Source organism: Centrocercus urophasianus, unplaced genomic scaffold (assembly GCF_019232065.1).
Source record: "Centrocercus urophasianus isolate 14NV4802_14NV808 unplaced genomic scaffold, USGS_Curo_1.0 seq_51, whole genome shotgun sequence".
Lineage (NCBI taxonomy): Eukaryota > Metazoa > Chordata > Aves > Galliformes > Phasianidae > Centrocercus > Centrocercus urophasianus.
The window spans coordinates 1,441,383-1,466,739 of record NW_024885100.1 but is presented as its reverse complement, the minus strand read 5'-3'; the positions used below and the strand labels follow the sequence as shown (position 1 = coordinate 1,466,739).

The window sequence follows — 25,357 nt, the reverse complement described above, 5'->3', positions numbered from 1 at the left end:
GAGGATGCTTTCTCTTGGGATGTGGTGACAGTTGTGTCTGGAAGACAAACACACAGACTGGTGTGGGAATGCAGGCATCCCATTGGCTTTGGATCTTTGGGGAGTTTGGTTCTGAATGATTAAAAATGAAATAGCTTTCATACTATTGCTGGAGTACCTAGGATGCATTTGGGGTTTTTGTAGCTTTCAGAGGTGAGGCTGACCTGTGTGTTTGCTCACTGATTCCAGAACTGAGTCTCCATAGCTACAGCTTGGCACAACACAGCGCTGAGCAGGGCTGGCCACACAGCTCTGCAGAGAAGGGAGGAGGACATCCTGGCCTCCTGGCACCGGCTGCACTGTGACTGCAGCAGTGAAGGTGAGCACTGAACAGCAGAGTGTCAGAAATCCCTGAGCTGTATTGGGCCTGCTGAGCAGAAGGGAGGTAACCAGGGGCTGCGGGTCCTCCGGCTCAAGCACTCAGTGGAAGCACGAGGCCTGCTGGCCATTCACCTTTCTCATTTCCACTTTGTTTTGACGTGCATTTGCTTCTCATGGTGGGAACATCTGCTGTAAACCATCATTAGGGGCCTGGAGTGACTGGTGCCGTGGAAAAGATGGAGCAGTGGGGAGGAGCCTAGGTTTGGGAGAGGTGGAGGGGGGGTAGGTGTGAAAATCTGGCCTGACAGATGGCTGGAGAGAGTTAGAAAGCTTAAGGTGAAAATGGAGCTTGAGGAGGACAAGAAGGGAAAGACAGCATGCGGTCTGGGAGGAGAGGGGGTGGGGAACAGTGTTGTTGGGTGAGGAGGCTGATTGCTTTGATATCTTTTGTTCCCAGAAGGGTTCTCTCATTTTTTTGTTTGTTTGTTTTCAGTGCGTGTGCTGATCCGAGGAGGAAGACCAAAAAATTCTCAGGAACCAAAGCAGAGATGAAAGACAAAGCAGAATGAAGCCAACACAGAGGGTGAGTTCTTTCTGCAGGGGCTATGAACAATTCATATGATTTTCAGCTTGGCTGTTACTTGTGGCTGACGGTACGTCATTGAGGAGGACTCTGTTTGAAGCTTGTTCCATGTTCTTTAGACAGAAAGCTCTATAATATATGTAATATAATAAAAGTAACCCAAGGGCTGTGTTAGAAGGACCAGTGGTTTTCTTATGAACCCTTACATCTTCATGAATGAACAACTCTCCCAGCAAACTGCTCAGCTTATTCTCACCCAAAAGCTCAATACTTTTGTCATTAATCAAGAAAAACTCACACTACCTGTATAATCAATGATATTGAGATGTTATAATTATGAAATAAACAAGAGAGTTAGGCAGAGCAGATTATGATAACAAAAAGAGAATAGATAGAAAGGTTACCTGTATTCTGGGCTCACTTACAAAACTCCAACAGAGAGAATCTCCAGCAGAGATCCTTTTCCCCTGGCAGCCAGCTCTTAAATAGGTCTAGGAGGGGTGCAGCCAGGTTCCAGCCCTTCCAGCAGCACAGCTGAATCGCCTCACCTGTGTTCCCTGGCTGATGCAGCGCTCGCCTCAGGTACCCAGCGTACCCACACGCAAAAGGAGAGATGCCATTCATGTCTTTAGAAGGTTTTTTGAGAAACTGATTATGGAAACGCTGTGTTGTGAAGAGAAAAAAACGGGCAGTAGAGGCATTGTATTCCAATTGAGTTGGCTGTGTATTGCAACTAAGTAAAAAACCTCTGATCAATCAGTTCCCATGCACTGCCTTTAGGGAGCTGCACCTGGTAACGCCTTGGTTCTGGGTGTCTGTGTGTGGGCACGCTGGGTACGGGGGGTCGGTCAGATCAGTCCTTTCCCAAAATGACGCTGAGGAGGGCACGGTTTTGTCTGTTTGAATGCCAGGTTTGGGCAGCCAGGATTCCCAGGCCTCTATGAAAACTGCCCCTTGCTCTAATCGTGTATTTGAAGTTATATGTAATAATGTGCAATTTTTCATACGTAATTGTGCAGGGTAACGACTTGGTGTTTTATGGCAATTTAACGCACTGGCATTCTGATACCACGTGCTTTCACCTTCTTTTTCTGGTGATCTCATTGCATATTTGGGAATTTGTTTCTTGTGGATCTCCTGAGCAAATATGGTTTAGAACGATGAGAAGGACCGGGGGTGTCTGCTTATACTAAAGAAAAATGCTTCAGAAATACCTGACAACACCATGGGGCTGAATAATTTTGAGGAAATATCGTTAGAAGAACCTCCTGTGATGCCCTGGCAGTCATTGTGAATAACTCTTCTTCAAAGCAGCGTAATTCATAAGCATCTTCAGAACGTCTTTGTCATCTCTCTGCAGTTGCAGAAGGACTCGGTGTACGACAGGAGCCATGTGGGGAACTTGCCTGAGGTGCCCCCTGTACCCCCTCCTGCTGCAGCTGCACCTTGGGAGTTGCACGAGGTTTGTGTTCTGTCAGGGTTGTGTTACTCGTGCTGAGCTGATTTTAGGCTCTGTGTGACACCAGGCCATGGGCACACTGTGAGTTAAGGGCAAGGAAAGTACATAAATTACTAATTTTAAGCACTGGGTAGGTGGTGGAGTGTTCTATTAGCGTTGCTCTTAGTGAGAGGAGTGTTGTTACACCTTCTATTATTATTTGGTTATTAAGCCAGTCAAAATCAGTTAATTACCTATATGGTTCATTACTATTTGTGGCTGAATTTTTGGATTAAAAATATTTTCCTTCCAGGCAGATTGTGATTTGTTTACTTTATTTGGCTACTTCATAGCAGTGCACAAAAAAACCTGAGTCCAAATGATGGTCCCAAAACAGCTGAGAGCTCGGCAGGTGCAGCATTGGTCTGAATCGCCTGCTACAGGTGCACAAATAAATCCCACGTGCCAGCATTCAGAGGGAGGAGGGAGAGAGGGTGGCTGTTTCCTGCCATGAGCAGCCTCACAGTTCCTCATCTGCCTCATTTGTTTTGCGCTTTGTTTCCCCAGTGGTGTCTTTTAATAGTAAGAGATCGTTTGTGAAGAAATTGGAGTTGATTTCTGCTGTAAAGTTTGTCATTTCACACTTTGAGTGAAAATTGAAAATTTTAACTGCAAAATCTATTCTGATTTTTTTACAAAGGGTAAAATAATTAAATGAAACGTTGCATAAACTTTTAAAATTGTCGTCCGGAAATCAATTAGACTTCCTAGGGATGTGTCGAGGTTTATACAAGGTAGTTTAGCCACTGGCATTTGTGTCCCATGGGCAATGCACTTTTGCCAGGTGACTTTTTCTCTTCTCCAGAGGGCAGATTTCCTCCTGGTGGATGCTTTGTCCAAGCAGTTGCTTTCAGTATCACCACTGGCAGAATTTTGCATCCAGCAGTTCTGTGTTTCGGGAAGAAAAATATGGCTTTGAAAGCAGGCCTCACTGGGCTTTGCAGAGGTGGAACAGTTCATGGTTCTGTGTTATGTACCCTCTGAGTGTGTATCTTCACTAAAAATAATTGCAGTCCCACAGCCCTTATGCCTGTGACTCTTGTTCAAATTCTAATCTAAACAATGATGAAGAGCCAATCCACTGATAGTAACTGACTTGTGAAGAACGTGGAGTGAGCAGAGGGAAGAAATCTACTACAAATCCTGTATTGACGTGGGGGAGAAAGATGAGAGTAGAATTTGTTGGTTTGTGTTATTATTCCACTGTTGCAAGTACTGAGTGATGGCAGGTAGTTAACAAAGGCTGGAGAAATAGGAATTTCCTCAGTGTAAGCAAATGTAAGGAGGAGAGGATGTGGGGGAGGAGAGAGTGCTAGCTAGATCCTGATGCTTTTGTTTGTCTGTTTTGAGGGGGGGGCAGGGCACGATCGCTCCCACTAGAGTTGTGTAAAATTACTTCTTCCTATGAGTGGAGCATTGGGATCTAAAATAAATTAGTCTTCAATTTACTGAGTCAGATTTGTGTATTTGCCTGTGGTGCTAATTGGTCTGTTGCCCTGTTCTAGCCCTGAGAAGAAGTAAAATCACTGTGCTGTGTGTAACTGTGGCTTTTCTTACCCCTCCCATTTCAGCGCGCTCTTAAGAGCAGATGCTATCCTCGCTTGATGCAAGAAGCATCATGGACTTTGGCAGCTCCATTCAAAGAACAGAGTTACCACCGAAGCCCCAGCGACTCCATAGCTAATAACTACACTCCTACTGCGCGGGACTTAAAGCTGAAAAATCTTCACGTACTGAAGTCCTCTTCGATGACGAGGACACCGCCAGGTCCAGCGGGGCAGGAAGCAGGCACACCACGTATCCGTATCCGAATCTGTTTGTGGGCTCAGCCTTGTTTGTTGTGTGCGTTGTCTGTTCGTGCCTTGTCTTCAAAGTGACTCTGCCTTGGTAAGTGCTTACCAGTGTGTTACCTTAGGGTCAGGAGAGACAAGTTTCCAGAAGCACGCATAGCTTTACTAAAGGTAAGGCCAGGCTGTGGTCATTTTGTGAGGCTCCTCCTCCCAAATAGCCACGTGCAGTTATTTGGAGGAAACTGTGTGCAGCGCGGAAAATGAAGGTGATACAACTCAGCTCCGATCCTTGTCAGAAGTAAAAATGGGTACCAGCAGCACGGCACAGAAGCAGGCTCAGTGTGTGCAAACGAGCATTTCTGCTGTGCTCATGTTCACAGGGAACGGGCATCAGTCATCCTCTGAGCATCAGCGCCACTAACCTTGCTTCATTCACTTCTCACGTCTCAACCTTGCAGCTGATCTGTTAGCAACCTGTGCACACACAAACCCTACAGTATGAGATAATTCATGCTGCTGATTCAAAACATGTTGTGATGTAATGCAGATAAGGATATTAAGAATTGCTTCTGCTGTTTAAGTTTACCTATATTGTATCTATACAGCAAAAACATTGCTCAGATGTTATCGCACTCATTGCAAGTAACAAATTAACTCAGTTACTTAGTCTGTTAAGTGAAGAGCTAAGAGTTCAGGTTTATTTCGTTATTATCTAGTTAGATGCCCCCTGTCTGAGCAGTGACACATCCATAAAGCACTGTTTCCTACACAACGCTTGCAATGCACGCGTGTCCTTCGTGGCTGCTCTGCTCCTCCAAAGTTGTAAGAACTGTTTATTTTTCCCTGGGGTAGATGGTGTGTAATAGATTGGATATCCACTTATTTCCCTGTGCATCGTGTAAGAAGTGATTATTTTGTTTCATTAGGTGTCTTCACAGTTTCTTAATTATACACCTGGTTCTTCTACTCCGTGTGCTTCTGTGGTATGTAAGTGGGATGTGGGGGGCAGGTCACAGCATTGGAGAAAGATTGGGATGTATTTATTTATGGTTTAAAGTCCCGTCTGTTTGTGCACCTGGTAAGAATTCGCACTTCTCCCATTTTTTTACATGCAATATATTTGGTGGAACAATATATCTTATTGAACTGCTTTAAAATTCAAAAGCGAGTGCAGCGGGGCAGAAAAGATGTTCTGTGCAGAGGGTTGGGAAGCACTGACATTGCAGGGCTGAGCCCTGCACCTCAGTGAGGTGCTGTGCCATGTGGTTAGCTTTGATTTGCATCAGTGTTTGAAAAATATGTATTATGTCATTTTCTTAACTGGTGCTTAAAGCTCCGAAAGAATTGGCACCTTCCAAGAAGAGGCTCGAAACTGCTCCAAGAAGTTCACGTGGTTCTGATAGGTAATGTTCTGTAGTGGTGTAAGGACACACAGTCACAGCTATTTCTGTTACTTGAGCTGTGCTTTGATTTTCTTTTGACTTGGAGGATGCGATGTGCTTCCAAGCATGAGATGTTAAGTCTCTACAAAAAGGTATGTGCATCAATACCGACATTCTACTGTGTTCTAAGCCAGCATCGTTCACGTCTTAGTGGCAGAGTACATTCAAGTCATGGGCATGCTGACAGTGCCCTCCTCTCACAGGTATTGACATGAGAACCCAGAATTTAGGTGGTGGAGATACAGCTCCCAGCTGTGCTGTGAGCCTTTAAATGCTCTGTAATGCTCCTGGAGTTGTTCAAGTTGAGTATTCTACTCTACTGAGTATTTCTTTTTACCTTTTTGTTGTTGTTGTTTCCTGTGTTCCTCTGAAAAACAAAGGGAGAAACAGTCCTCTCTGGCATTGCTATGGTGTTGGTCTGTGTTAAGGTAACGTAGGGATCTGTGCCATACAAACGACACAGTGGGGATTTAAATTCTGTTCAACTAAGAGCTTGATAGTGCGCAGTAAGTCAGGTCTGCAGTGCTGCTGAGTGCTGCTCATCCTGGGCAGTGAGGCAGGATCCCGATGGAGAACCCTGTGTAATCCTGGCACTGAAGGCTGCAGTGTAACCTATGAGGGCTGCTCCGAAAGCAGTGCCTTCAATTTCATTGCACTGCCCCGCGCCGCCAGAGGCAGATGTTAGTGGGATGGCAGCAGAGGTTGAACCCTCCCACCCACACTCTGTTACATTTTAGTGTCTTAATGGCACCCACTGACCACCATCGACGCCTGTGAGCATTTATGGAGACCCAGCAGTGGCTGTTGGCACAGCGAGGGTCAGTGCTGTATTTCAGCAGTGGTGACAGCAGCTGTGCTTCACCTCTGCCGCTGCAGATCTGTACGAGTGTGATGTGGAGCTCTTGTTCGTTGCTGGTGAAGATGCAGAGCTGCTGCTGGTGGCTGCATTGAAAAACAGTGTTTTGTGGCTGAGAATTTGCTCTACCAAATGTTGTTATTGTGCTCTTTGTATCTATTGTCATTTCCATGGAAATAAAGAGAGGCACTGCTTCTGGAGTGACCCACATATATTTGTGAATGAACCAATTTGATCTTTGGCTGAGATTGTCAAGATTTTGGAAAGAGAACCACCTGACAATGGGAGAGAGCTCGGACATAATAGCCATTACTGTGAGGAGATCTGGCTCTGGTAGAATTGCTTGCAAGATGTTGCCCATCTCAGCAGTACTGCGTAGCTGGGAAGTTCACATGATGTTAAGTGGCAGCTGGTTTTCTCTCTGTTGAAGTAAATTGCTATCTTCAACAATTTTATGGAGTTTCTCTTATGAATCATTGAAGTACTTCATCATAGGTTGTATTTGTCCTTAGAGCAGTGCGGTGTAGTCTGCCCACGTTGATTTGGGTATCCACTGAAGCCTCCTTGCTCACCAGAGCTGTGTTTTGTTTCAGCAGTACCCCGCTGTTACGCACTTTGGATCTCGTTTCCCTGCGTGCAGCTGCTCATGGGCCAGAACTTGATGCTGCACGTTACACAGAAGATCAACCACTGACTCCAGAAGAGCAGTTTGTTGTCATGCACTCGCACGAGGAGGACATGAATAAGCGAGAAAAGTCACCTTCAGGAAGCGATATGGAGGTATTTAGTGTTAATTTCCGTTTGGAAAGCAGCAGTGCATGTCGGCACTACGTCTGTAACCTCTTTGCTTAAGAGGAGCTGAGAAGAGGACGCAGTGCCTGAGGTTTAGGAGATGCAAACAGGAATATTCAGCAAACTGCTGTTAATTGCTTCCCTTCGTACTTGTTTCTCAGTTTGCCTTCTATATAATGATTTTGCAAGTAAAACTGTCTTCCCAAATTCATAACCTCACACATTGGTGGCTTCTACTTCAGAGGTCAGGAATTTAGTGTGCTGCACTTAATACATGCTTCCATCAAAACAGATGCAAGTGTGATCAAAATGTCAGACGTTTAAAGAGAATTGGAAGATAGGCACAGCTACAACTCATGGTGCTCAGTTACCTTTTGATTGCAGAAAAGTTCAAGTAACAGAAAAGCCCAAATGATTTTGAAGTAATCATAGCAATGAGGGGAGAAGTCATTGTGGCCTTCCACTATTTGAAGGGAAATGTATAAAAAGGGGGCGTGGGGGGGGACTGTTTACATGGCTGGATGGTGATAGGACAAGGGGGAATGGTTTTAAACTGAGACAGGAGAGGTTTAGGTTGGATATGAGGAGGAAGTTTTTCCCCCAGAGGGTGGTGAGGCACTGGCACAGGTTGCCCAAGGAGGCTGTGGATGCCCCATCCCTGCAGGCATTCAAGGCCAGGCTGGATGTGGCTCTGGGCAGCCTGGGCTGCTGGTTGGCGACCAGCAGGGGTTGGAACTGGATGAGCATTGTGGTCCTTTTCAACCCAGGGCATTCTGTGATTCTATGGTAATTCCCTGTCTACCAGGAGCTCTTACACAGCATAACATTGTGAACGTGTTTTGCAGCAGTATTGGCACTATGTGCACAGCGCAGTGCGGGAGGACATGTTGGCACCTCAGGATGAGGAAGTGATGAATGCAATTTTAAAGCAAATTCCAACTGCTATTCTTGCTAACCCCTATCTGAAGAATTCACTTGTGAGTTTAAAAGAAGAGGTTAAGGAAGACTATTGTATCAGCCTCATGAAAGCCATTGGTAAGACTTGTAATCTCATAGTGATTTAGCATATGTAAACTGTTGCACTTGGAAAGCAAATCTGATTTCTGCTCTTAGCACCAGTGGAGGGCTCTGTCAGGGTCAGCAGAACTGCAGTAGGTGCATGGCAGAATGTCAGCATTCTTCCTGAAGTTCCATATTGAGCAAACACCTGTGTATTCAACCTCTGCCAAGGAGGTGATTTTGTAAATCAGACTGTAGATACTCTTGTTGTGCCCATATACCCATTTGCTTTCCACACCACACTCCAGCAGTTTTGGAGCCTATTAGAGACCTTGATACAAACACAACGCAGCAGCAGTGACTCCAGAGATATTCAGAGTGCTTTTTGGGAGCACATGTAGAGGGGCGGGACGGGCAGAGCTGTTCATTCCCAGTGCAGGGGAACAGCAAAAGGGGCTGATGTCAATGCAGAAAATGGGAGATCTGTGCCTGTCCTCCTTCACGGGGTGCAGGCTGATGGGAAGGCAGACTTGGGTGGATCAGTGGTCACAGAGTACTCACCAGTGTGAATGGAATGAAGAGAACGAGTCCCCGATGGGTGTCTTGGTGATAAAGGGCTGCTTCTCATTCTATTTTGTGTAGTGTGACTCATACCTATAAGAGGGGTTTATTTTCTATGAAATGGCAGCAGGTAAGAATCACCATTAGTTTTTAGCAAATCAGAGGACTGGTTTACAAATGGAATGTGTGTTCTCAGAACTTGTACCTGGGCACTGAGCAGTGCCTGCGCCGTCAGCTGACAGCAGCCCTAGGTGTGCAGCACTGCGTGCAGCTGCAGCTGCTTTCTGACATCTGCAGAAGCATGTTGTAAGGCATGGCATTTATTTCCACCTGCGTTGCAGTGGGTGTAACGCCGTCCTTTCCTCTTTAAACATAGGAGCCACGTTTGGCAGTGTTCAGCTTTCCCACTTTGAATTTTTTAATGTCTGTTGATCAAGTATTTGTAGTCTCCTTTTCACAAGAGCATGGAAAGGAGAGACTGCCGGGTTTTCACTCTGCTTTCTCCACTCTCCAATCTCCAAGTAACCTTTAATTTGCTTTTCTTTGTTGGTACAGTCTGTGTGTTTGTGGTTCCCGTACGTGGGAGAGCTCAGTGTGCAACTCCCAGGTTTTGCAGACGTTCTTGGGGCCGGCAGAACGGAGCTCTGTCCTCTGGGAGAGAACACACGTCAGCCCTTGGGTGCCATGCTCTTCCTAGATGCAGTGAAGGCTTTGAGCAATAATTTCTGCATTCACAAATATTTAAGAAGCCTTCTAAAAATTCTGCTTGGAAGGGAGATATTTCCGCCCTCACTTTGTGGACCAGGAAGGAAATGAAGCACCCAATACCCAGCTTGGGAAGGCAAGATGAAAAGTTGTTTCTACATCTCCTGATTTTAGAGCCAGGACCAGACCCTGTTTTATTTTTCCAAAATAACTTTATATGTGTGTTGGTAACTTGATTACTGTGCTGTATTTCACTGAAAAAACTTACAAGGAATGGCAGTGCAGATTTTAAATGAAGAATTCCATGCTTCATGAACTATGGAGAGCCTGTGTTCTCATATGCAGGTATGACCATGCATGCCCTCTCACCGCAATGTAGATCTGATTTATTCCAGTTGATTACATCCTGATGGATCCGGCTGAGAGAGAGAGACTGCTGGTTGGAAGAACCCCGCGCCCATTTCCCCTGAGAGTCATCCGGGCACCCGTCCCATGGCACAGCTCTTACAAAGAAGCAAAAAGCTGGAATGAAAGCAATCTGTTTGTTGTGAATCCACTGATGCACGCTTTACATCAGCTTTGGCTTTCTGAGTAAGAAATTGCAATTAACATTATGTTGGGATTGTACGGCTTCGTTAGAGAGCGCATCTGCTGACCGATGCTGCAGAGCTCCGAGCGGGGGATGGAGGGGGAATGACAAAATCTGTTCTCTGTTTTCTAAAGAGTGTTTCATTTTCAGAGCCTGCAGGAATCTCAGCCACAGAATGGTTGTTTCCTGCAATGTCTGGCTGTGAGTGAGGGATGTGCACTCAGTGCTATGAGAAAATCATCTCTTTTGTTAAATGGTGTTATCCCGAATTCACTTTGGGATAAGGCTTGAAGCGCAATGAAATAGTAATGTAGAATTCTCAATGTTATTGCTGAAATTAACAAAAGAAAACCTTTTGCCTCTGCTAAAACCGAGTCTGTTTCAGTTGGAAGTTGCTCTGGGGACTCTGAGGCGTGTCTTCATGGGGAGTTAAAAATGGTGTTCAGTAACCCTGGGTACTAGTAAGCTTTTACCATTTAAACATTGATGAAATGTAGTTGTTTTTTTTTTTCTCCTAGAGGGTACCCAGGTGGGTGCTTTTAACTATTAATGTGGGGCAGAAGCAGGAGCTGTCGTTCCGGGTGCTCTTACTGTCTGGACTCACTAATAAACCTCCAAAAAAGACAAGTAATATTCTGAGCATTTTATCAAAAATTAACATAATTTGAAATCTGCAAAATGCCAAATGAAATTTGTGAAGCTCTTTACATTTGCCAACTGCAAAGGACAGTTGAGCAAACAACCAAGCAAAAACTGTGGAAATGCACTTGCTGGACAAGTTGGCAGTGACGTGACCTGCATAAGCAACGAGGTTTTATTTGCGTTTGTAAGTTCACTCAAGACCTGGCCGTGTGTCGCTGCGGGCTTTGCTCGTTTGAGCAGAACTCCTCGCAGCGCCGGCTGTTCGCTCCCGCAGGTTCGGCTGCCTGCGGTTTGTTCGCACTCAGGAGCTCCGTGGCGGGGAGCCGCCGCTGCCGCCCGCCGGCTTCGTGGGCGCCGTTCGCAGGCACTGCGCGGAGGCTCGCGCCGTCCTCCTGAACAAGTCAGTGCCTCCCGTCGTGGCGGTGGGGGGGTGGGGATCTGAGGGCTGAGCTGCGGCAAGAGCTGCGCGTTTCAGTCTTATCTCCTGTCATGAAGTAGCAGTAAATTTACGTAGAAATGTTAGAGTTCTGATTGAGTTAATGTAAGTTAAGAGAACGCGATTACATTTCAGTTTCCACTCCTATGGATTTCATTTGCAAGATGGAGATCCTTAGTTAGGTACGTGTTACAGGTCCTCAGCAGGTGAGATGAAGTACAGAATTCACACTGACTGCAGCAGTAAGCAGCCATTCCCATTCTGATCCAGGGCCAGCTGCTGTCAGTGGAAAACTCCCTTTGCAGGTGCACTCACCTGTAAGTCCCTGCGTGCTGAGACATCTCTGAGGCAAGAAAGAAATATGGGAGCAGAGAAGTATCCTTGGTCTTAGGCAGGTGGCACTGATGGCCTCAGGAAGTTTTCGGACTGTCTGTTCTCTGGTTAGTTAAGTGGAACCACACAAAACCACAGCATAACCTGCTGTTATGTCAGAAAGTGAGTGGTCCAACCAATTCATGTTTCAGAGCGCTAGAAATGCGGAATGTTGTTCAACAGTGTATTTTGAGGGTTGGATTTATTTATCAGCTTTGCACCCGTTTTACAGTGTATAATTGTAAAGGTAAGTTGACTTTCTTATTGATTTCAGTACATTTGGAATGAACTTGGAAGCCTTTGGATTATAAGTATTTCCCCAGAGGTGTGAATGTCTGCCCGATCTGACATTAACCTGGGACGCTTTGCTCTGGTGTGAACCTGTCGATACCAGTTAACTCATGCTGTTTACAAAGGAAACAAAAGAACTCCGTGGTTAGAGGTGTTTCCTTTTAATACTTGTCTCTAGCTTCAGTTCCCTGAGAATCGTCATTAAGCTGTATCTGTTTCAAAGGGTGGCTGAGATGGCAGTGGTTCCAGAGACACCTGAACCAAAGGGAAAAGTGAACGATAGAGAAAAGCATCTGGATGCTGAAAGAGCAATTGCAACCATGAGGGTGCTCGCAGCAGAGCAAGTGGGAATAAAGTGACTGGCAGGCTGGAAACTAGAGGGAAGGGAGGCTGAATCTGCCCCCCTGTCTGCAGGAGTTGTGAATGAAACGTGGCCTTTTCAGCACGGAGATCACTCATTTAAGGAGGTGTCTGGTGCTGGTAGGCGACTTCGTTCTGTCATCAGGATCTCAAGGCTCCCATTTAATGCTGATAATTTGCCACCAGTGTTCCATCTATTTCATATTCATTTAAACTAGTCTTAGGTCCCCATGCTAACAGGTATCTTGATGGTGTTTCTCCAGGTGGTGGCAGATGCAGTTTAATCTGACACCTAGTTATCAATTCTGTGCTCGCTTTTTGGATTGTGCTCATTCTTTGGGTGATCTCCAGCTTAGATTTCATTACAAGGAGGAAGCCTGAGAAGCTTTTAAAAACTTTGTCTGCCTTGTTTTCTTTTAGCTGGATCCCCACTTGTGCATCGATTTTACGTGATGAGAAAAGGAAGTGGCTTCATTTTGCTCCTGGAAATAGCAGGGATTCACCCCAACAAATCGAGAGCTACTTCAGCTCCGTGGCGACTCTCATGTCGTTGCAGCTCCGTCAGATGGTTGTTAGCACCTTGGAGGACCTTCTTCGGTTTTTTATGATGCATGAGGTGTGTGCCACCAGGTGTATCTGTGCTCGCTGCTGCCAGCATTATGTGGGGATGGTAACTCATGCAGTCACAAAACGTAATTCTCTTTGAGGCTGAAATACTCCAGATAGCTTTAGCCTTACTGGAATGGGGCTGAGCCCTTCGGATCACCGTTCCTACTCAGTGGATTTTTTTCAAGGGCGAGGAACTATTTACTCAAATAATGATTTTGCAGGCCTGGAGTTGTAATTAAGAGTTTTCGACTCCATCTTGAGGGGATGTGCTGTTTTTTAATGGCATTTTTGAGTTTTATTTGCCTTGACCTTAACCTGGCCAACCTGTTCTCATAAAAGCACACAAATTACCCTCTTTACATCAGAAGTGTGCAGCTGTATGTAATCCTTTGCAGAGAGAGCTTGTGTATGGTGTCCCTGTCTATACCAGACGAGTGCCCTGTATTATTTCAAGCAATGCGTTTAATTATGAAAATGAACATCAGACTGCAAGAGATTCTGTGGTTTTTTGGCTACCACAGAGTTGTCTTGCAGTGGAAGTGAGTTTGTTAAATATCAGGTCACACAGAATGGCTGCTGTGATGAGGCAGGAGCCATAATGAGCATGGCAGCTGAAATGCTGCACGGCAGGCAGAGGTCAGAGGTGATGCCCATGGCAGGCTCCCCTCGTGGCCGGCTGCTGCTGCTTTTTGTTTGGTGGCTTGAAATTCTTACAGCTTCCACATTACCGTCTTAGATGTGGGTTAGCATTTTGTTACTGTAGAAGCAATTTTGGGGTAGGGCAGTTCTTATTAACCATCAAGACAATTAAAGCAAGCAAAAAAACCCTACAGAATCTTGTATTTGATGCTTGGTTTTATTTCTGATAATGATTTTTTCTTCACTTTGGGTTTTAGTTCTGCGTGGCACTTGGTGCTTAGGCACCGCGAGGCAATTAGGCTTAGCTCCAGCTTCCTAATTCTGTGTCTTACAGATTGCTTTAGGAGTTGGCATCTGAACATCTTGTATGTTGGTGCAGCAGTGTTCTGACTAAGAGCTGGTGAAGAAAATCCCATTGGTGCTCTGTAGTTAAAAGAGTGGGGACGTGGGTGACAGTTAAATGATTACAGTTGTAATTGATTTATTTGGCATGTTCAATTTTCATTCTTTTCTCCAAGGACGGGAGTGATTTTGCAGAACCCTATCAAGAAATGCAGTTCTTTTTGCCTCAAATACTGATAGTCAAACTCGGTGTGGAAGAACCCAAGATTGTCTTTGAGCCACCTTTGAACGAATGTTGGGATTTCATCAGTCTGTGCTTCAGGGAGATCCTACAAAGTGCAGAGGGGCTTCCAAAGGTACTGCACAGATTGCAGCTCCACGTAAAGTACAACTTTGTGAATTAAAAAACACGTGGTGTGAAATGTTACCTACGAGAGTCACATCCAAGGAACTGCATTTTGTTTTATAGAAGGTATTGTAAATGCTCTCACATCACTTGCAATGATTCCCTTTAGGTAGAGAGAATTCTCTTTCCTCAACTAAAAAGAGATGACCTCGCTCTCAGTACAGTCAAACCAGATGAACCGTTGTTTGCAGAGTACATAAACAAACTTGAGGAGATCTTTGAGAGCAACATCCTTGGCCCACAGAGGTGAGTTTTGTCTGTTGACCCTTTTGCCCATCACGTTCTCACATTCCTAAAAACACTGATCTATTTGACTCAAACATTAAACAATTTGAGCCAATTTGTTTCTTGCTGTAACAAATCTTCACATTGGAAGCTTGTGTTTGTTTTTGTCATCTTTTGTGTTTAAGGTACTTAAACATGTACAGGAAATACAGCCATCTTTTGAACAATGATGCACAGCAAGACGTTACGGATTTCTTGAATGGAAGTCCATCCTTAGGAGCTTTAAGAGAGGTAATACATAACTGACAACCGCTGTGCATTCATACAGCACATCACACCTGGAGGTCACTCCAAAAGCAGTGCCTCCTCTTTATTCCCATGGAAACTACAACAGATACAAAGAGCACAGTGATGCTGTTTGATAGAGCAAGTTCTCAGCTACAAAACACTGCTTTTCAACAGTCACCGCCATTAGCTGTGCATTTTCACCAGCGCTGAACAGGAGCTGTGCACTGCGCTCGTGAAGCTCTGCACAGAGGTGCCCCAGTGTCACTGCCACCGCTGCTGAGATGCAGCACCCACCTCTCACTGTGCCAACGCCCACTGCTGGGTCTCCATAAACATTCATAATTGTTGATGAACATCAGTGAGTGCATTTTTTGTTCATGGAGGAATTCAGTGACGCCCCTTTGCTTCATCTGCACTTCCACATCAGACACCATTCTGTTGGAGTGCCCCGTTCTGTCAGCTTTGTCACGCAGCAGTAAAAAGTAATGGAGTGTTGGTGGGAAGGTTCAACCTCTGCTGCCACCTCACCAATACCTGCCTCTGTCAGAGTCGGCCATCACATTAAAACAGGAGGCATTACTTCTGGAGCAGCCATCGTACATTGCTGTTCTGAAGAGTTTCAGTTCAGATGGTTTGTTTCACCCTTGGATCACATGGGAGTCCATCTCCCTTACTCCATAGGGCCGCTATGCTGAAGGATATTTCTCTCTGGCCTTCTTCTCTGGGTTCTGTTGGATGCCAGCTGAAGGCTGTCCGGAGTACCAGGTGAATCTGGGTCTCGCTGGTCTGTTGGCTGTCTTGTCCTTAGCCCTGCCCCCTTTCTTTGCTGCATTTGTGGGTTAACCTCTGCCCGAATACTTCCTGAGGCATCTTCTGGTGTTCCTTAATGCGACATTCTCCTGTGCGAAGATTTCAGCCCTGTTTCCTTGTTGGGAATTAATTAGCTGTTGTTTAGCATCATTCGTCTATGAGCTTGAAAGACAAACAAAAAAACATCGTATCTATTGTTTTCCATTTGTAGAAGATTGACAGCTTCACAGAACTGAAAAGGGAGATTGCTTCCATGCGTGTCACTGTCCCTCTGGCCATGTTCTGCCTGGATGCTGCACAGCTGAACGAGGAACTCTGCGTTCGGACGCAAAATCTTAGAGATGCACTGGTTGACTTTGAGGTGATGGAAAACAGGGAGTTAAATAAAAGGTGCGTGTTGTCAGTATGTGTGGTTGTTGCTTTCTGAGTGCGATGCTGCTGTGTATCTGTGTCTGAGATGGCTGCATTCACCTGCTGCCTCTTCTACCAACACAGGCACGTGCGGGGAAGGACCCCAAATTGAGTGTAAAAGGAACAGAATGCTTTCCCTGCTGGCACCCAGCTAAAGCAGGGTGCAGAGTGCAGTCTGTAGATCAGCTTCTCTTGAATCTGACTTTTTTTTTTCCCCTGGGGAAGCAGCGGTTCTGATTGCATACTTGTGGCAAATTTAACAATGGTACATTTAAAAACAATTAAAATGAGGATATAATTTGACTTTATTGTGATGGGATAATCATGGATCTCTGAACTTAAAAAATAAAAAAATTACCATCAGAGACAGAATTCTTTCACAGTGAATAGAGACAGAGAGTAGCTGTTTGTTTCTGTTTTAAAGGAAAGGTTCCCCTCACTTATCCAGAAAGCATCTCCTGGTGGAGACCAGCTGTTCTTCGTGGGGCCTCTGTCTGCACTCACCGGGGGGCACCAAGGCCATGAGCTTGTTTGGGAGCCCAGGCTGCTTTAGTGGAACTGACCTCAGTACAGAGCAGGAATCTGGGACAAGGGCATCTATTGCTCTAACAAAGAGGGAAAACAGCAGGATTTGTCCCTGTTTTCCATTCCAATGTAAAAAGCTTTTTAAAAAGCTTTTTAAAATTGATTTTTCATCATCTTTGTACTTTGTTTCATGCCATGCACCTGATCTTATATTTGTGGAGGGATTATGTGAGCTCTTGCTTACTGCATTCAAACTTTTATTTTTGCCACAAGTCAGGTCTTGAAAAAGTAAATTCTAAACTTGTGGGAAATAAACTGTTGATGTGCTGCTATTGTTAAATTGGACCCAATTTAATGATTGCTTTATTGTGTATCAGTTCCTACAAACACAGCAGAGAACTGATTTTGCAGGGTAAAATGTAATCCTGAATAAATGTATCTCTGTTGTTTATATCCATCTGAATAATTGGTGTGTGAAGGACAAACTCCACGAGCAGAATCTTACACCTCCCTTCACCTACAGGTGCAGTTGTAAGCTTGTTTGTTGTTTTCCTTCCTGTAGGATTTGTGGTGAATATAATTCAATTGCAAACAGAATGAGCAAGCCGCCTCTGAACACAGCAGAGCTGGTGGAACTGGACGCCTACTTAAAGCAATCCAGTCGGATCACTGCCTCCAAACTGAGGCAGGACGTCTGTGAGGCCGCCCACAGGCTGCAGTTCCTCATGGACTACGCTGACCTTTCTGGTTTGTCTCCATATAAAAACATTCATAGGTGGATGCTGGGCTCTGTGTGGGTGAATGGTGCATCTTGTAGAGTGAAGATGAAGTTCGGCTCACTGCAGGCTTCCTGAGTCCTGCAGCGCTGCAGTGAATGGCGGGTGCTAAACAAACAGAATGTGAAGATGGAAATGTCAGTTACCATGCTATAGCTCTTGTGAATCAGTCAGCATTGACGTGCTCTGGAATAATAATGATTAACATTGTTTTATCCACTTCATGGAGGTGTAATCTACATATTTAGTTGGGAATAATCTGTCACTTTACATAGTTGGACTCGAATATCGTTTCACAAATATGTATTCTGGCAAGTTATTCTTAGTGATTTCTCTGTCTAGTTAATGTCTAGAAGTTTACCTTCTTCACGTGATTTTAGAGTTTTGCTATCAGTCTAACTTGTTTTAGCAAAAAGTTCATTATCTTCAGCTCCTGGCTGAAGATCATTCAGCCAGCAGCTCGAAAAAATAGGAGGTTCATTCCTAACTCACTTATTCCTGAATGCAGTCTTGTCTTCTTTTGCTTCTACTTCTCAGTCTATTAGGTCGCTGCTTCAAAGGTAGATTCTTCAAGATGTCTATATATATAATGTTCTCCTTTTAGGTTATGACATACAGCTGAATAGCACGGTTCTCCATTGGCCCAATCAGATCGAAGTGATGTTTGAAAACTGTGCAGATGAGCTGAGCAGCAGGAGGGAACACGCAGAGCTGGTTTTGCTGGAAAGGTACGTTGTGAAGATGTTTTATTTCATTGGATGTTTCTGAAGGAAGAGAACACCTCCTTATCAGTAAAAGAGAGAGAATTGCAAATAAATAGAACTTGGAAAGCAGCTGAGAAAATAAGAGAGAAACCTGCTTGAAAATATGATGGAAATTCTGAGAAGATGTTGGTCAGGGTAAATGAGAACGTATTTTGAAAGGTTTGAAAGGAGAAATGAAGGAATGGCTGAGTCCTGTTACATCTGTTTGCGTTGCTCCTTTATCTCCTTCAGGCAGTGAAAGAGATAAAGTATTTAAGGTAGAGTAGTAAATATAAGTGAGCTGGGTTGGTTGGGAGGTTTGAAAATGAATTTGGAATTGGAGTGTGTAGTATTGGTGCAACGGATGCATGGGTTTTTTGGGGTCTGTACTTTGTGCCGGTTCTGGGGTCACATTTCATGTGACAGCATTTGTTGTAATTCATTAAAGAGCTGAACCCTAAAAAGGAGCAGAACAGAGCACCACCTCACCTCCGCTGTCTTAACTCAGGTGTTCACGGTTTGATGAAACGCTAGAAGGTTATAACAGAGAAATAGAAAGCTACAAGAAGCAAGAAGTCATGACCATAGAGGAGATGAGGAGCAATGCTGAGAAACTGAAGGAGCTAAATAAGAATCTAGATGAAGCAGTGGCTGAACTCGAGGTTAGTATTTTTTGTGTCAGCTGTGAGGTGGGCTGCAGTGTTACAGGGTGAAAAATGCTTTTCGGGGCTCTGGGCGCACACTGTCAAGCAGGCTTAATGATTCCCAAATTCAGGAATGTGTGGCTGCTATCTTCTTATCCCACAGTATGACTGCTGAGTTGAAAAATGTGTTTTGGGGAGGAGAAATATTTATTAAGTCCTTTAAATGGAATAACTGTAATTGCAAGCAGTCAGCAGCAGCAGGCTGCTGCCCATGAGAAACAGCTCTTCAGACAGAGGTGGCAGGAGGATGCTGGGGAGGCAGGTGCAGTTTTTCCTGAGTTGTGCTATTGGAATTGTGTACAAGTCTCTCTGCTTATTCTTTAATTAAAACCAAATGTTTTCCAGCTCCTTGTATCATTTCTAGAACTGCCAATGGGCATTAATATTTAATATTAATATTAATATTTAATGTGTGTATTATAGCACAGACAGGAAAGTTTTCAGGTGATAGAAGGAAGCAGAACACCAAGATTCCTAGATTCTGTTAGAGCTCTCCAGCCAATATAGAGTGGTTCTGGGCTGAGCAGTTTCTTGGTTGTGTCTCTATTGGGATCTAAGAGTGGTTATCTTTGAAAGTCTCACAGGTATTGTGAGGCTTTATTAATAATCTAAACAACAGCAAGATGAAATTTCTGCATATACAGAGCCTTAAGGACCAAACGTTTAATGAAGTTCTGCTCAAAAGAGAAGATTGGACCAACGAAATCAGCATGAGATTTAGATAAATTGCTCCAATCCCTGTGTATCAACTGCTGTATTATGACTGGAAGGCAGCCAGTGCATCCAGCTGTGTGAGTGAGCAGCACTGCTGCGCTGTAGGCAGGGCAGAGCAAATCACTGTGCTGGTGCAGTTTGTCACTACGTACAAAGCGAGGGATGCATCCATGCAGTGTAAGTGACACTGAGCAGATCTCGATTGATCTCGATGTTCCTCTGCCTCCGGCTCAGATTGAATGACTACATGTATTAGAAGAGGTCTGTTGGTGTGCAGACACAAACTTTGGTTTAGGTCTGAATTCAGGCAGCATTGTGCTTCCCTTCCTTACCTGTAAAATGAAGAAGGCAGTGATTTTCTCTAAATCTTTGCGTGTTCATTTATACTGCAGGAAATTTTGGACAAAGACAGTATTTATTATCAATAGATTCAGCAATTAATGATTTGTTTGGTTGGAGTTTCCAAATGTTTCTGTGACAGAAGCTCAAAGCAAGCAATTCCAAGTGAAGACAATTCCGGTGTGACTGAAGTGTTTCAGGGTGCCTTGGAAGCTTGTGAGACACAGCATTACTGCCCATGTGCTGTTACCCATCAAGCACTTATTTCAGTAGTAAGAGATACCAACAGTTAAAGGGAGTTTACAGGAACGCGTTTGCCTAGAAGCCATGGGCGTGAGTCTGCGTACGTGTCTGGCCTTTGGCATGTAAAAAATTATAACCAAAATTAACTATTAGCAAGTTCTTTTTTTTTAATAGAAATAAGATTTTTAATTATTATTATTATTATTATTTTAAATAAAGGCAATAAATAAAGAAGAGGAGTTACTCGAGCGGGAGAAGAGTTACTTTCCTTTACTGCAGATTATGTTCACAAAGAAGCAGCCCATTGAGCAGCTCTGGATAACGGCATATGATTTTCATACCAAGTCTGAGGAGTGGATGCACGGTGAGGCACTGATGAGATGTGTTGTTCAGTGAGTCAGGCAGGGGCTGAAAGGGTTGCCTGGTTATTGTGAGATAACAGCTCTGAAGAGTGAAGGGTTGGAATCCAGCACCAAAACAAAACTGTAGGCATGGACTTTGCAGTGATATTAAACAAACAAAACCTGAGTGATTTCCAGAGGGAAGATACGATCCACCCTGAATTGCTCACTCTGTTCTCTTTGTGTTGCTGCATTCAGGATTTCTCCAGAAATTGAATGCTGATGAAATTACTGAAGAAATTGGCAATATGTGGAGAACGATGTACAAGCTCAGCAAGAGTTTTCCAGACCTGGCCGGGCCAAGGCGTTTAGCAGAAAGCACAAAATACAAACTTGACAAGTTTAAGCAGCATCTTCCTGTCCTGTCCCTTGCCTGCAATCGCGGAATGAAGGAGAGGCACTGGGAGCAGGTATGTCAGGCTCTGCCCAGCCTGGGGGGCACTGCTGCACGTGCTGGGGACAGTTCTGTGTGCCACCGTAAGAAGGTCTGTGCTTTGTAGATCAGGTTCTGAAATCTCCAATGGTACAGATCTGAACTCTTCCAAAGTAATTTTTGGCAGAAAATGGAGTGGGTCGGGTACACGAGCACTGCTCAGCGTTTATTTCTTGCTGTTTGATAAATCTGTGACAAGTGTACCTCCTGCTAATAGGTGTTACTTCTTACTTCATTTTCAGATTAGTGAAATAGTGGGATGTGAAGTCAGACCCAACGAAGGTACTACTCTTCTAAACATGCTGGAACTGGGACTCTCAAAATACATTGATCAGTAAGAAGCTCACTCTGCTTTTTTTTCGTTCCTTCTTTTTACAATCACTATTTCATGTGCCAGATAACAAATTACAGTTTTAATCTTCTTGCGTGTTAAAAACTCCCATATTTTCGCAGCTTATTTTAACAAAGCCTGATGGAGCTGTCAGGTGTCTTTGTGGAACAAAGGCAACAAAAAATGGTCATATTCCCAAAGCACATAATTTCTGCATTCAGAATTTTCTGTCCATATTTGTATCTAAACTAATACTAATTTCTCCACCTGGTGAGCTTGGAAGCCCATACATATTCCCCAAGATGAGAATCTGTGTGAGAAATCCATGTAAAAGTTAGCAGCTCTTTGGTTGCAAAAGCATTTCAAAGTTAGTTTCATTTCAACTTAGGCTGGAACCCATCGGAGCAGCTGCAAGTAAGGAGCATTCTTTAGAGAAATCAATAGAGAAAATGAAATCAGAGTGGATCAGTGTACAGTTCAGCCTGGTGAAGTACAGAGATACTGTGAGTAAATGTGAGCTCTACATATGCATTGTTGGAAATAATTATTTTCATTTTCCGTATTAGAGGAAGTCACTGTTGTTTCACGGTGGTGTGGTGGAGAGCAGTATCATACCAGGGCCTGGGCAAATGTGTCCATTACTGCATTCTTCTGTTTAGACCTTCATGTCTGGGAACATTTGTGATCTCAATATATTCATGCATAGAAATTGGTGAGACTGAGAGCTTCTGCAGTTTCATATGGAAAGGTGAACAACGGTGAAATGTCTCACTTACCCAGAAGACAGAGGAAATCACGTATTATGGAGGAGAGAAAGCTCCAGGGGGACCTTACAGCCCTTGGAAGTCTGAAAGGGCCTGCAGTAAAGCTGGGGATGGACTTTTTATAACAACATGAAGCAACAGGACAAGGGGAAATGTTTTTAAACTAGAAGAGAGTAGGTTTAGACTAAATGTTAGGAAGAAACTCTCCCTCATGCCAGTGAGAGTGGAGACACTGGCACAGGCTGCCCGGTGACGCTGTGGATGCCCCCTGCCTGGAAGCACTGCTGGGAGGCCAGGCTGGACGGGGCTGTGAGCAACCTGGGCTATGGTAGGTGTCCCTGCCTGCAGCAGGGGGTTGGAACGAGATGCTCTGAAAGGTCCCTTCCAACCCAAACCATCCTGTGATTCTGTGAAAAGGTGGTTATAACCACTAGCATCCCTGGCTCACTTCCCACTTGCAACACTAGTGTCTCCCTTGACTTTGAAATAGTGATGCACAGTAGAGAGACTGTATCTGCAGATGTGTTTTGGGCCTGCTCAGTGCCTTGCTGCTTCCCTGCCTTCAGCCATCTGAGAACAGGGTGGCAGGAAGCTGAGTGAGCATGAGGTTGAGAAGCAGTGAAAAGGAGCAACTGCAGTTTACTTTAACATGTGATGTATTTTGCAGAACAACAGCATCCTGTCAGCAGTTGATGACATCCAGCTTTTACTGGATGATCACATTGTTAAGACTCAGACGATGTGTGGTTCTCCCTTCATCAAACCAATGGAAGCCGAATGCCGGGTAAGAAAAAGCTGGTTTGGTTGAGCTTGTGTGTCTCTCATGATGTGGTTTCTGCAGTGCTTTCATGTGTTTTGTATAGTTTGATAGTTTGAACCTTTTCAAGGGATCACACGTTCATATTTTTCTCCAAGAGCTTTGAATTGATGGTGTCCAGACAAAGGTGTGCAAAGCTCGCTTTACAGCTGAAGCAAACATAGCTGCTGATCCCAGCAGTTCTGCCCACCATTTGCTGTAAAAAGTGGTCGTGCAGAAGGGTGCCTATTGTTTAGAAGGAATATTCTTATATTTTTAAAAAATAATGCTGATGCTTTGCTCTGGTAGCTGGCTTGGCACAGCTTTTGGATGCTTGCTGCAAACTTGATCCAAAATTAGTTCCCAGCTGGAGTGCAAAGGCTCAGAAAGAAAAATCAGTGGGTTTTTGCTGTTGAACACCTTGTAAGCCACTGTAGGCTTCTCCACAAACCTCTGCCAGTACAGAAGTTGTGAACTATGAAGCCTTGTACAAATACTTGAAAAGCTTCTCGCTCCTTCGGCCTGCATATTTATTTTGCAGGTGTGTGTGCTTCATTAAGACATACGGTGTCCTCTCACTTGGTTGCTAGCTGCAGATCCCCGTCAGCCAGATAACTCCTGTGAGGGGAATCACCTTGAAGAAAGTGGGAAGCATGAGCCGTAGTCCCATATTCCTTTAGATCTGAGTTGGAGAACTGTTTTATGACCTAATCAATTAATTTAAAGAGAAGCAGGTGCAGAATGCACTTCTGAACTGCTGTTAAGTGAGAAGTCTTTCATCAAGTAAACTGTATGGGGATTAAGGCATGCATTAATGGTGCAGTATCACTCTTGGGATGCTTAGGCTTTTTTTAATAGGGTTCTTTCCAGTTTGTCAGAGTAAACTCTTCCAGTGATATTTTTCCAAATAAAAAAACATGGGAATGCAGTGCTGCATTACTTTAGTAACCTGAGGTCTTCTACTGTCACTCTTCTAATCAATCTACATGTTCAAGTGGCTGCTCGTTAGTCTTACATATTAAATGTTTTCAATGCAGGCTTGGGAAGCAAAGCTGACTTTAATGCAAAACATCATAGATAGCTGGCTGAAATGTCAGGCAACATGGTTGTATTTGGAACCAATTTTTAGTTCAGAAGATATTGTAGCTCAAATGCCAGAAGAGGGCAGAAAGTTTGGCATTGTGGATGCGTACTGGAAGGACATCATGGCACAAGTGGTGAGTGCTAGCATTTAAAGCACGTACTGTCATGTATACCAGTGACATTGTGGCTGCTGCTGAGAAGATGGACCTGCTGGGTTTTAGACCTCGCTGTTTGCATTTACGTCACAAGAAGGTCTGAAATCTGGTGTTGTAGTAAAAGGGATTTCTCTAGAGGATGGATGCTGTGGGGTGACGTAGGGCTCCAGTGACATTTTAATTTTAAATTGTTTGTACAAACATTTAGTAAACTTTCATCAATTTGTACTGCATTTGTTGTAATACAGGTGAAAGACTCGAGGGTATTTGTGGCAACTGAGCAACCCAGGATGTTAGATAGACTGCAGGAAGCAAACGCTCTCTTAGAAGACATTCAAAAGGGATTGAATATTTACTTGGAAAAGAAGAGATTGTTTTTCCCAAGGTAAATTAATTAATTAATCAGGCCTAAAAATCTGTAAGCTCTTTCAAACAGTTTCTGCTGAGCTGTTAAGTCTCATCTCATAAACATGTGTGGGACACAGTGCCATGGGACAAAAAATGAAACTCTGTTCTTCTTTCCAGGTTTTCATGAGTGTTTCTCTGTTTGAGCTAAGTTTGCAGTGCCAAGGGCAGGCAGATGTGGGGAAAAAGTCTGCCTGGCATTGCTTCCATTTGTGCTTAGAAGCACTTCGTCACTCACGGGGCATTTTCGAGGCAAGCTGCTACTTTGCCCTGTCTGTTTTGGGCTCTGTCTCTGCCTTACCTTCTTTGGCTGTGCAGAGATATGCAGTACGTATGGCTGATAAAGGATTGTGAGGAACAGGATTCTGTGTTTTAGCAGGTCTTTGTAACTGCTCTGGTACATCTGCTCTTCCCAGAGTTTTACGTGGGTTTGAGAAACCATCTTCTTCCTCCACTGCATGAAAAGAAAGTTGTGCTGAAATTCTGACTGAAGCAAGTGTTATAAGTTATATGATGTTAACAGTAACTTAAAAGAAAGGGGTCTGAAATAATAATTTCTCCTCTGTTATGTTGACATTATAAGCAACAGTAAGAACAATTTATCTTGCAGGCAGTATATGTTTAATGACAGTTTTTGTGCTTGGAATGTTCATATTCATTAGTTATACTTTTCTGGCAGATTCTTTTTCCTGTCTAACGATGAACTGCTGGAAATACTCTCTGAAACAAAGGATCCCCTCCGAGTGCAGCCACACTTAAAGAAGTGTTTTGAGGGAATTGCTCAGCTGGAGTTCACCGAGAATTTGGAGATTCTAGGCATGATCAGTTCAGAGAAGGAAATCGTTCCTTTCATAGATAGAATCTATCCTACAAATGCAAAGGTAATTTTTTTTTCTTACTGTGATATCAAATGTATGCTTTGCTTACAGGCTATGTTTT

General features: G+C 44.1%; 1 protein-coding gene across 1 annotated transcript in view; it reads left to right on the top strand.

Annotated features, from left to right (window-relative positions):
- The first annotated feature begins 925 nt into the window (after nucleotides 1-925).
- The window catches only part of DNAH3 (dynein axonemal heavy chain 3), a 60,329-nt gene continuing 35,897 nt past the window's right edge, over nucleotides 926-25,357 (top strand). Inside the window, exons 1-24 of the mRNA XM_042835389.1 lie at nucleotides 926-943; nucleotides 2,313-2,405; nucleotides 4,013-4,238; nucleotides 5,565-5,634; nucleotides 7,123-7,309; nucleotides 8,167-8,356; nucleotides 9,982-10,177; nucleotides 11,092-11,217; nucleotides 12,697-12,892; nucleotides 14,043-14,222; nucleotides 14,382-14,518; nucleotides 14,683-14,788; nucleotides 15,807-15,985; nucleotides 17,094-17,278; nucleotides 17,912-18,035; nucleotides 18,559-18,712; nucleotides 20,270-20,414; nucleotides 20,650-20,861; nucleotides 21,127-21,218; nucleotides 21,604-21,718; nucleotides 22,647-22,763; nucleotides 23,813-23,992; nucleotides 24,262-24,398; nucleotides 25,098-25,299. Of these exons, the coding sequence (XP_042691323.1) occupies nucleotides 926-943; nucleotides 2,313-2,405; nucleotides 4,013-4,238; nucleotides 5,565-5,634; nucleotides 7,123-7,309; nucleotides 8,167-8,356; nucleotides 9,982-10,177; nucleotides 11,092-11,217; nucleotides 12,697-12,892; nucleotides 14,043-14,222; nucleotides 14,382-14,518; nucleotides 14,683-14,788; nucleotides 15,807-15,985; nucleotides 17,094-17,278; nucleotides 17,912-18,035; nucleotides 18,559-18,712; nucleotides 20,270-20,414; nucleotides 20,650-20,861; nucleotides 21,127-21,218; nucleotides 21,604-21,718; nucleotides 22,647-22,763; nucleotides 23,813-23,992; nucleotides 24,262-24,398; nucleotides 25,098-25,299 (3,567 nt within the window). The remainder of the gene's footprint in view (nucleotides 944-2,312; nucleotides 2,406-4,012; nucleotides 4,239-5,564; nucleotides 5,635-7,122; nucleotides 7,310-8,166; nucleotides 8,357-9,981; nucleotides 10,178-11,091; nucleotides 11,218-12,696; nucleotides 12,893-14,042; nucleotides 14,223-14,381; nucleotides 14,519-14,682; nucleotides 14,789-15,806; nucleotides 15,986-17,093; nucleotides 17,279-17,911; nucleotides 18,036-18,558; nucleotides 18,713-20,269; nucleotides 20,415-20,649; nucleotides 20,862-21,126; nucleotides 21,219-21,603; nucleotides 21,719-22,646; nucleotides 22,764-23,812; nucleotides 23,993-24,261; nucleotides 24,399-25,097; nucleotides 25,300-25,357) is intronic.